The 12,049-nt window shown below is 39.2% G+C and overlaps 1 protein-coding gene across 2 annotated transcripts; it reads right to left on the reverse strand.

Moving 5' to 3' along the window:
• Nucleotides 1–731: 731 nt before the first annotated feature.
• Nucleotides 732–8,214, reverse strand: LOC109528680 (ceramide synthase 5-like). Of its 2 annotated transcripts, XM_019891589.1 has the most exons (10): nucleotides 7,788–8,211; nucleotides 6,781–6,883; nucleotides 6,472–6,602; nucleotides 6,317–6,374; nucleotides 6,191–6,241; nucleotides 5,989–6,081; nucleotides 4,221–4,349; nucleotides 2,782–2,888; nucleotides 2,521–2,677; nucleotides 732–1,417 (listed from the first exon to the last, which is right to left on the reverse strand). In XM_019891589.1, exons 1-10 carry the CDS (start codon nucleotides 7,961–7,963, stop codon nucleotides 1,289–1,291), a joined length of 1,134 nt encoding a protein of 377 aa, XP_019747148.1. In that variant the 5' UTR covers nucleotides 7,964–8,211; the 3' UTR covers nucleotides 732–1,288. The 2 variants fall into 2 exon arrangements, with proteins under 2 accessions (XP_019747148.1, XP_019747149.1); XM_019891590.1 differs by lacking the exon at nucleotides 2,521–2,677 and having other exon boundaries at nucleotides 7,788–8,214.
• Nucleotides 8,215–12,049: the final 3,835 nt, after the last annotated feature.

Below are 12,049 nucleotides of genomic sequence, written 5' to 3' on the forward strand. Positions count from 1 at the left end.
TCTAAACCGAGGAAGTTGAATACAGAGATGGCTGAAGTAATCACAACAGTACTTTTGTAAAAAACACATAGATGTTTAAAACAAATAATAATAACCTCAAGGTAAAAGTGGAGGCGATTCAAGTGTTGTGTTTAGTAAAAGTAAAAAAATACAGACTTTGAAATGCGAATATATTTACAAAATTGGAAATAGAGGGGGTGGCACTGGTTAGAAAGTCGGCCTCACAGTGCAGAGGTGCAGAGTTCGATTAAGGCTGCGGCCTTCTTGTGTGGAGTTTGCATGTTTTCCCCGTGCTTGCGTGGATTTTCTCTGGATACTCCGCTTTCCTCCCACATTCCAAAAACATGCATGGCAGGTTGATTGGGCACTCCAATTTTTCCCTAGCTGTGATTGCCAACGGCTGTTTTGTCTATTTGTGTCCTGCCATTGGCTGACAAGCAGTTAAGGGTGTCCATGTCCCCCGTCTATTGCCCAGAGACAGCTGGGATAGGCTCGAGCTCTCTTGTGACCATTGTGGGGATAAACCGATTAGAAAATGGATGAATGGATGGAAATGGAGGGAGTAGAAGAATGATTTAAGTAATCTCAGTGCAGAGCAACATAGTTTGTCACTCTTTTGGCCTTACTAACGACAGGTTTGACGGATGGCTCTGGCAGAGTCTTGTGATAATATTTTTAAAGCCATTCAAACCTCAAAGGGCAATGTGTATGATACCAAACAAAAAGATGGCTTGTGGATCACAAGGTGTATTTAATGTTTCGGTGAAATTGTAAAATCAAGCTCATCTGAACATTCACAATAATTACAACAGAATATCTACTATTTGTTTGGTTTGCTACAAGAATGTTTTACAAAGAAAATATATTTTGTATTTGGATTTTTTTTTTTTTTTGGAAAAACTTTGAAGTGATTTCAGCGTGGGATATTTTTCTAGCTGTAAAAAAATGGTACAATCTGTAATAAAATGTCATTCGTTATATGAAATGGTATTGACAGTTGTGTTGATCTGTTTTGCAATTTCTGACATTAACACACACACACACACACACACACACACACACACACACATCAAGAAGGCAAACCCATCTTGTTTGCTCAAAAATTTTTCTGGTCACTCTTACAAGCATGAAGCAGGTGTAAACATCACAAAATGTAAATAGGATCAGCTGTATCCTGCACACAGTCCTTTCTTTGGTGATATTCCATGATGGTCAAAGTGACCTGGTGAGTTGCAAAGGCACAATGGAATTGAACAAATCCACACAACTAAATTTCCACACTCTGTCCTTAGTGGTCATGCTTTTCTCCATTGAGGTTCCTGGTGGGGCCACCTGTCTGATTGGGGTGTTTACCGCTGCTGGAATGAATCTCCTCGTCTGAGCTGCTCTCGATGTCACTGCGGTCATCTTTTGCCACCTAGAACACAACAAATACAAAAACAAAGACAAAGGGCAGCGGAGGTCAGTATGTGCATGCTTATGTGGCTACATGAGCAAAGTACTGGACAATGTTCATTAAAATATAAAGAACATGCAACACATTTCACTTGAACTCAATAAAAATGTTTACCCACAAATGACATCGCAAATCACTCCTAATGTTGAGGCACATTAATCTCAAACTGAATCAGAGTTCTCTGGTGGTGATGGAAAACTATTCAAGGGACCCAAAAAGCTCAAAGATACTTTCTCTGCTGAGCATTTCCATTATTCATTCAATAAACCTGTGAAAATAGTCAATGACTGCACGAAGATTTACAAATCAGCAATCTAGTACAGCGGTAATTTATGGACATATGACCCTATTCGGCTCCTTAAGGATTATATGCTCCCATAAAAAAAAAGTTACTTATTGACATCTAAGAGCAGGCTACTTCATTCTTCAATATAGGACATACTGTCACTCTATATAATGAAGTCACAATATGTATGACCCATGTGCCCCCGACATACTAAATCCAATACATGTGCTGTATAGTATGTACAGTATATACGTAATACTTTATATCAAAACTCAAGGCCCGGGGTCAAGGTTCCGGCTTGCCATGTTATTTTATGTGGCCCGCGAAAGCAAATTGTGTTCAACTTCAATGATCTCCGCTAAAATCTGTGCGGAAATGTCAAGTGTAATAAATAATCTTCAGATTTGGCAATAATTTTATCACCCTGTTTATACTCACTTGAAAAATAATTGAACAAATAAACAGTTGACTTGGGTGATTTTAAAACTAGTAATCCATCAATTTCTTGTACACAAGAAATAATATGATAAGATGATTACACATTTACTCGGTTTCACTGTCGTAACGGCCATCTGAGGGAAGATGTAAATCTAAAGTAGCCTGCAACAAAATTGAGTAACACCCCTGCTTTATGTAATCAAACCGTACATACATGTGTTGTTTGGATTCTTACAGTGTATAGACCTATATAAATAAAGATGTATTGTATTAACATCATTTAATTGACATCATATTACAGTATTGAAAATATTTGGTTGGAACCATGAGCCCAACTTACCTTTCCCTTAAATATGGCTTTAATTGCAATGCGCGCAATGAGGTAGAACCAGATAATATGAAGTGTCTGCAGCACCAAAAGCAACCCGTTCAACAGCCACCAGGCCTGGTATGGGCCTACTATCTCCCAGCTCTCAATCAGAACGCTGTGAATAATCCTGCAACAAATGCGTACAAATATAATTTATCAAGCGTGTGCATGTGTGTGCGTGTGTGTGGGGGAGGGGGTTCAAAACTCACAAAAATAAACGGTTTGTCTCACCAGAAAGGAAATATGACAAGTCGAGCAATGAAGAAGCTGATGCTGAACACCACAAACAGGCCATCACACAGCCGCTGGTATTTGGCATAGTTAGCAAGCTTGGCTGCCTGTGAACAATAATAATAATAACAATAATAGTAATAATAATAATAATAATAGTAATAATAAAATCTGATTTATATGGTCCCTTTCTGGACACTCAGAGCGCTCAGAGTGGATACATTATTCATGCACTCACACATTCACGGTGGCCATAAACTACTGTACATATGTAGCCACAGCTGCCTAAGGGTAGGCGAACTGTGAAGGTAAATGAGCCATTTCTTGTTAAATCAACACCAGGTATATTTAAAAGGAGGCCGAGCAGTAAAATAACATCATCAGTTCTAGGTGAAAAAAATAGGATAGGATTAAAATAGGATTAATTTAAACTAAAATAATGTGGCTACATAAGTGTCCAAATTCATGTTCAGGGATGCAGTTATGTTCCTAAATTACAATTACCGGTACATTGAAGGCAATACAGTATATGGGTCAATATCACAACAAAGTGCCTTTGGTGTCATCATCAGAATCACTCTGTCATCATGAAAACTTAGCCAGTACAACAATTAAGTTAACATGTTAACACTAAACAGTCAACTGATTGACTCATATGGGCCGTCCTTACACACTGGAATCCGGCATTCTGAATGACCGAATGGCACAGTTGTACAATGCTCTGAGTTTCTGAACGGACAGAGTGATGCCATGCACGCTCGAAGCAAATTTCTGTGGTGTTAAAGCATCAGGGTGAAATTCTGACCACACCACCTCAAGTTCCATATGCAGTACACTGGGGAAAAAAGTACTTGATTTTATGTTGTACATGATTAAAATGTGTTAAACTGACACATCTCTATTTTTGTTATTTTGGAGGAAAACACGAGAAAATCACTTCAATTTATCACATTTTAATCATGTGCAAATGATGTACATGTTAAAATTAAGTGAATCCAAAGGATTTTTTCAGTGTATCTTGATTTAATCTTGATTTATGGGTGAAAATGGGGGGCGGGGGGATCCTTATGTTAATGAAACAAGGAGAAACCTTGATGATTAGACCAGACCTGGATTCTAGTGCGCTAGTGCTGCTTCAACAAAGTTAAAATGTGTTCACCAGAATTAACAACCACTACTTTAATTCCCCACAATTAACTATCCACACATCCAATTGTATTCTACAGGTAATTCTCCCCATTCTTATCATTCTGAATTTTTTTACTTTGTTATGATGTTGATTTTTTTTTTTTGTCAGAATGGTTATGATGTTGATTTTTTTTTTTTTTGTCAGAATGGGAAAACTAATAAGGTTGTAGTAAATCTGGAAACAGACCCAAAATTTGGACTAAAATAAACATCAAAAGTGCAATGAGGTGCCAAAAAAATCCTCCCTTTACCTCAAGGAAGATGTCTGATGCATCATGCACACACATGACCAGAGTGCCAGCTCTTAACATGTTGTTGGCATAGGAGAACGTGATGAGGAAAATGGTGGCCAGATGGTGCACAAGCATGATGAAGAAATCCTGACATTGATTAAATGAAGAGAAAAGAGGTGAATCACTTTGCATTATGTTAAAATGACAAGAAACACAATCATTATATCTAAATATGCACACTTAAAATAAAACAAGTGTGATATCAGCCATGATTTAGCAGCAGAGGTGGGTAGAGAAAAGCCAAAAATGTACTCTGGTAAAAGTACAGGTACTCCAGAATAAAGGTTCAAGTAAATGTAAAAAGTAGTCATCCCAAAAACTACTTGAGTATGTATTCAGTGGAAAAAAAACAACTCAAGCAGTGAGGAACTGGCGAGTAACTTCTGATTTCTTTTTTAAAATAGGGCATGAATGTCAAATGGACAAAATTATGAATTAGGAATGTGCAAATTAAAATATTGCACAATGATATCACTTTGAAACAAAAACTGTTTGAATAAAATAACAAAACTGGGCAAATTCAGCTACAGTAAATTGTAAATTAACTTTCTTTGTTTATACACAAGAAAGAGCACAATAGAATCAGCAGGCAAACATACTTTTTCCATATCATAAAATGAAATGTAATGATCCTGAACTTGGACAAGTGGGGATTTACCCACATTTATCAGCAATGCCGACAGGCCATTTCGTTTCTCAAAAACAAAGTGAGTTCTGCCAACTTAATCTTGAGTGCAATACATAGATTACAGATGACTTTTTCTCCTTGCTCCTTGTGTATGTGCGCATCCCGCTTTACTGCGACCGATTGAAGAGCGTGCAAACAAGTGTGAGTGGGTCAGACAAATTGAGGTTGTGGATGACTTGCTGGTTTTATTCCACAGAATATTATATTTTTGTAAACGCAGACTGAGACACCCTCTTGTGCATTTCTCAAGTTACAAGCAAAGATTTTAATACGCTTCAATGACAAATTTGTAGGTATACACAGATTTCAGTGCATGGCACGGCTGTTCTTTTTCATTGTCTGTGCATCTATTTTCTCTACCAATTATACTTGTGTTGCAGGTAAGCCGGAGCCTATGTGTAAAGGAAATATATATTTCCGCCATGTTTAACATCAATTTGTTTTCTGTGTAGGGCCCTGCGGAGACTGACATGCTGTCATGTGATTGCCTGGCTCCCTTTGATTGGTGAAATGGAGTCAAACATCACTCGTGGTTAAGTTGGATTGGTGAAACTGATTCACGTGACAAGTCTCTGACAAACCAATATATATATATATTATACATACATATAGCGCACATAAAAATACTTGTAGATAAAAATACAAAGAGCAAGCTGAATGCTGCTCAATGTAACAGACAAAAATAGTGTTACTTCTTAGGAAAGATGCTCAAGTAAAAGTGAAAAAAGTAAGTTGCCTTCTGTGACAAGTATAATTTATCCCACAAGTAACTGAGTAAACATAGCTGATTAAATGTAGCTCGTTACTAACCACCTCTGCTTAAGGACCAAAGAAAGACAAATGTGAAGGTACTTTGTGGTAGTTGGAGTAGTTGGAGCATCTCATTGCCTAACCTGTTTTACCAGAAAATCAGTCATCAGCTAATTCAAATACACTCCAACAATAACGAATACCAACACAAAGGTGACATGGACTTATGATGTAACACGGCTGAAATTGTGACAGAAAAAACGTTTTTTAGTACCTGTACTTACTCACCTTACGTTTTATGTCTGTGAACTGGGAAAACATCAGAGACCAGTAGAAGGCCAGCTCAGCCACATAGTGATTGAATTGTTGATGACTCTGATGCTGGTAGAGGGTAAAACAAAAATACTTTTAACACTACGAGTATGGTGTCGAGGCAACCCTGAATGACCTCATAATATCAGATTGTGAATGTGGAATACTGTATATGAACCTGAAAGGGATAGTTGTCCCAGCATCGTCTGGTATTCCACATCCAGGGCGACTGAGAGAAATACATTAATCACGGTTTCATTGAAAAACATACAGAGTGCTTGACAAAAATTTCAGCTACACTTACCCCCCATAAATGATGAATGGCATAAATAAAAATCCCCAAGTAAAATGTGAACCGCCACCTGATGTCAGCAAAATAAAGGGGAAGATCATTTTTTTACACGAATGGTTCAAATGTTGTCCAGTACATATTAAACTGAGACATTTTTCAAAACCTACATGCTCTCACAGAACTTTGTCTGCATGCTGGGCTTGTCTTGGTTGCGACGGATGCGAAACCATCTCTGTATTTTCCGTACATCCCAATCCAGTTGCTTGGAAAGTCCCTCCAGTTGCTTTGCATTTGGACACTAGTGAGGACAACGAAAATAGAAATTACCTGCTTTTGGACATCGCTACATCTTGTAAAACTCCCAAATTCCAGTATGCAAGCTTGGAGTGCCACAAGATCAGATCATTAGATCTGTCATGGGGTAACGGTGACATAATTTGACGGTCAACGGGGTAAAGAGTGGACAAAATATGTACCGTTTTGGACAGATACACCCTCTCCAGGACAGCATTGGGCTGGGCTTGGCGATGCACTCCCGCCTGAATCTGAAGTATGTGGGCACAGGGCTTGGCCACTAGCCTATACACACACAGACAGGCAAAAAAAAAAATGACAGAGTGGGGGAAGGGACACAGAAATTATGTAGTTAAGCAAGACATTCATACAGGGCAGGAGTCAGTGAGGAGTTCACTACTTAATATGGGAATAGATTAACTTTGAGCCGAGTCATTGATACAAACTGTTCAATTTCACACTTTATCCTACAAAGTTTTGTGTTAGAGGGAGAACATAACAGAGGCTTTCAGGGAGACACGGGAAACAAGGAATCCCAGGGAATCTGGCACCTAGTCCAAATAGTTCCTGATGACCTGTCATGTGAGCATATGAGACAGAGACGGGAGGGTCTCCCCAGACCCAAGTGCTAATGGATGTCACAAGATAATCTGCTTCGACTGACCAGTGTTCGTCCTCCATTTTAAAACCCACCCCGGTCATCTGAAATATGTTTCCCCAACAAGTCAAAAACGACGAATTTGGAGAAGTGCAGTCATGGTTTAGGCCTGAACATTTGCTGGTTGCTTCCCTCTGAAGCAAACAGATATTTAACTCAACTTTGCCCAAGAAAGACGTGCAGTCGAAAAGAAAACGCCCCTTGTTTTCAAGTTAACGTTCAACAGGCTGTGGAAATCTGAATCATAACATTTTACTCGTGTAAAACATTCTCATTTGAGAACCCCAAGTGAACCACGTGATTGAAACGTTGCTTGATTCCATTTTCTGTTGACAACGTTGACCTGAACTGGATCATCTCCCTGGTGTATCTAATTATAGACTTGTAATATAGCTCTGCATGTACAAACGTGTCTTGCGCTCCGTGGGTTCTCGAGAGAGGTTGAGTGTTGTTTAATGAGCAACATATGAGGCCCTCGATAGAAGAACCAAAGAGTGACAGAAAAGGAGCCAAACACGCCTCGAGTTTTACCTTTCGAACAAGATCCTCAGCACAAAAATCCCGACAGACAGCGGAAAGGCGTACAGTATGTCTCCCATTCGAGGGTACTCCACGCCAGGTGGTGGATGCTCCAGATCCGCCCACGAAACATTTTCGGGAAGCCAAAATCTCTCGCTCCAAAACCAGGCTGAGAACGAGGAAGTCATTGGGGGAGCAACGGGGCAGCACTTGCAATCGAGTAAGGCAGCGTTGTCCAAGTCGCAAAAGTTACGCTCCCACCTCCTTCCAAAAGATCAGCGTTAACGCTAAGTAGGCATTACCGACGCTTAACTCATAAATGTGAACGGTGCAAGGCGGCTAGCTTGACACGTAAAAGGCAACACCCACCGCAAAAACTTTCAATGACGCTCCAGAGCGAGCGGCCGCCCTCCACAGCAGTGAAGTCACTCACACTGTGCTCACAGGAAGCTGCCTGCCGCCCGCCCACTCCGTCAAGTCACCGTACAAGCGAACGGCTGGCTTCGTCGACCTGGCTTTAGCTTCTTGCTAACCTGGCTATATCTTGTGTTTTGACTAGTACTTACTCTGTACTGTAGTTCTGCGGCAAGTTCATGGAAATATAAAATGTGCTCAAGTCTCACATACAGTCTGTTGCTGGTTCGTTGGTTTGTAACATAAGCAGTTTTTTTTTTTTTTTTTTTTTTTTTTGCTTTGTGACTGTGTAATAAATTTATTACTTCCATCATGGCAGACAAGACTGGTCGGTTGTGATTCCTCCATCATTATAGCAATATACATTATTATCAGATTGTTAGTTTTTTGATCCTGGAAATAGTCGGACGCAATAATGCTGCTGTGCAGTGCCTCTCTTCCAACAGGTTATTAGCCAAGGAACTAAACGAAGCCCATACCCCAACTGTAATACCAGGATTTAACCACCAGCAAGAAGGCACAGCGTACCGCAAATCTGATGAGGATAAATCCAACTAAACCAATGGCTAAAGCTTTGAGTCGGTGGTCAACTGAAATGCTTAGCTGGTGGACGGCGCATCCACAGAACTATCATTATGCTACCTCTCCCCCAATTGATGATAAGTTTCGGGGCATCTTCTTCACTAATCATAGATGAAGGGGTGTCCTACAACTGCAACTTCTGTGTGCAAATTCCTTGGCAGATACAGCCCCACATGGAAAGACCTTATTTATCAGATCTGACACAAAACAGAGTTTATGTGTTCAAACTACCAAAAATTGCTTACCGGTACCAAAAATAAAAATCAAACATCACATCAAAAAGGTCCAGCTGGATGCAATTGGTGCAAAGTGCGTGACAAGCCGAAGTGCATGCTAATTGAGTTGTTTATCAAAGAAAGTATGGATCGATACAGTGCAGACAGCAGCAGTGTTGAAAAACGCATTGTTCAACAATCAAAGAAAACAGACAGAATACCAAATGCTGACAGTGAAACAACCTAACCCCAATGAAATGCAGAGATTTTATTTCCAATTTTTTTGCTTATCTCAAAGGAAAATAGGAAACTAGACACCAAATTTGAGGAGAAAGTCTTTGTTCGGTTTGAAAAAATTAGCCCTCTCTATTTGGTGTTTGTGCCAGACAGTGGAAAAGTGCAGAAACACAGGTCGGGTGAAGTTTGATTAAAGCACGAGCAGAGCAGGAAATACAAACAATCACTCACTAGTGATGATGATGACCTGGTACAGAACAGCGCAAACCAATACACACCAAACATTGATGTGAGCCCCATTGTCACAGAGAAAAACACAAAATGACACCTCAAGTGAGCAGCCTCACACAAACCAATGACACAGAACAACAACAAATGACACCTGAGGCGTGTGGCCGAACACAGAGAGGTGAAAATGAGTGCAAATGAGAGAAAGAATCCAGGGTACTGAAGTGAATGTGTTGGTAGTGAACGAAAGAAAGTGATAATCAGATTCTCACCAACGTTGACTACTGTTATCAGATTATGTGTAGCATACCATAACATACAGAGAAGTCGTTACCTCATCTGAAATTCTGATGAGACAATTTTCACCAATTACAGTCATGACTAGCATTAGAATCCAAACACAAAGAGCAGTATATGAAAAGCTTATTTTACATCAGATGTATGTCAAAACAAGCATAAACACCCTCACAAACTGTGAAATATAAATTGAGTAATCAGAGGTCTATTTGGTCGAACAAAGCACTTCAGACAAATTAGTGTGCAAATTAGAAAAGGGACTACTCAGACAACAACAACAGAAATTGAATAAAAAGGTGCATAAATATCTGTGCAAATTTGTCACACGCAGATAAATGGATCCGAAGTGGAAGGCGGCAGATGCCTGCCCTGTAGTGGTCAACTTTGTATCATCCACAAATGGAGCCTTTCTTGCAGTTCCTTATAAACATATTTTGTAGGTCCCCATCTCCTGCACAGACTCCAACGAATTTCTTATGCTTCTGGTATGTAGACCGCACGTCTGCAAGTGAACGAGGAGAGACGCTTTGATTGACTGGGTATCAAGTCGACTCTGTTCATTCCCATTACGGCGCAAACACCCATTTCTAACTGTGCCCCTCTATGAAAATACCAAAAGAAAGAAAACTCCACCCATGAACACAGTTAAGACTGGACTTTGTGCTAGACTTGCTTTGGGCATGAAAATAGGTCACCTAGTCTTGAATTTGTTGCTTTCTTATTTAAGTAATTGTGCTATGAAGCCACCAATATACACCTAGCCTGTATGTGTACTTTTTTTGTCAGATTAGCCCAAAAATCTGAATGCTGGTGGAAGGTGGTGGTTTTTACAATGGCTGAGACAACACATTTGAATCGCTATAAAACATTCTTATCACAAACAGCTTCAAACAGTACTTCAAGTAAGGTCATGAATTGGGAATATCTCTTCCTTCTTTGAATCTCTTGTGCCATCTTTGTTTTTGCTCCTTGGTTCTCATTCCTCCATGTGGCTGCTGTCCATATTATTTTTTTCAACCTGATAAGACTACAAGATTGCAAATGCAATTTAACTTACCTTTTGCTCTTATGTATGTATGTATGTATGTATGTATGTATGTATGTATGTATGTATGTATGTATGTATGTATGTATGTATGTATGTATTTATTTATTTATTTGATATTATGTCATCACATGGGAAGTTGAAAAAAGTAACAAACCTATTTTGACAAAGTCAGAAGTCAAAAGTACAGATCCAGTATATGTTTTAAAATGAAAAGAGTAGAAATGAAAAGTGGTCAGAAAACTAAATCCCCAAGTGAACAACAGAGTCCTCTAAAATCAAATAAATACTATTTGTAATTTGTTAGCTCCCGCGACTGTTTAATAGTAAAAAGGTAGTTGGTGTGAAATGTGCTGACAGCTAATGTGATTGAAAAGTGAAATGAGATTTCCAAATGTGACAAAGAAGCCATTAGACAACTGAATACAACAGCAAATAAAAGTACATCAACCATTCCATTTTAGTTTGTGTGCCAAGGTTCCTTAAAGGAGATAAATGAAATATTAAGTTGTTAATTAAGTTGTGCAATGGGTATTGGGGTTTTGATTGACGTGTTCTGCATAATTGATTTTTTTTGTCAGTGATTTCAAATGTTCAACGGTGAAATCCATCTATAATCAGACAAAAACCTCCCGTCAGTGGGTTTTTGTTGAAGGATAAAAAGAGCGCACTGGAGTCCTTTAATCTTTACTACAAATGAGTTTATGTTCATTTTAAGCAGTCGCTCCTTTTTAGTTCTAATGAAAAATCGTATTTGTTATAATGGCAGGTAGGTTTTACTTCACTGAGAAATCAAACATAATGTGCAAATCCGCTGAAAATAGAGGAGGCTGAAATAGTTGATGATTGACTGAGCTATGTCAATGATTAGTAAGGTCTCTTCCTAAATCTCTGTTTCATGAGGATCTTGTCCTGCCGAGGGCAAGGTCGCAGTGTGAAATCTGATGACATATCACCATTCAACATCTCACATTGTTGAGGTCATGAGATCTCACGTTTCACACTTTGGGTCAACTTTTAAATGTCCCCCTATTTCCTCAATTGGTCACTGCAGTGGTGAGCAATTGTTTGTTTTTCTTTCAGCAGGGATGCCGCTGTCATGGTGCCAATACCACTTCATAGAATCAGTTGTTGTCTTTTACAGTTACCTATTTTTGCAAATGAAGGTAATCCTCCATCTATTTTGCAAGGTGTCATTATTTTTGCTGACAGCAAAAGTCCATCACGGTGTGTTGTTCTTCTGATGAGGTGTCAAT

The sequence above is a fragment of the Hippocampus comes genome, unplaced genomic scaffold, assembly GCF_001891065.2.
Source record: "Hippocampus comes isolate QL1 unplaced genomic scaffold, H_comes_QL1_v1.1 scaffold174, whole genome shotgun sequence".
Taxonomy (NCBI): Eukaryota; Metazoa; Chordata; class Actinopteri; order Syngnathiformes; family Syngnathidae; genus Hippocampus; species Hippocampus comes.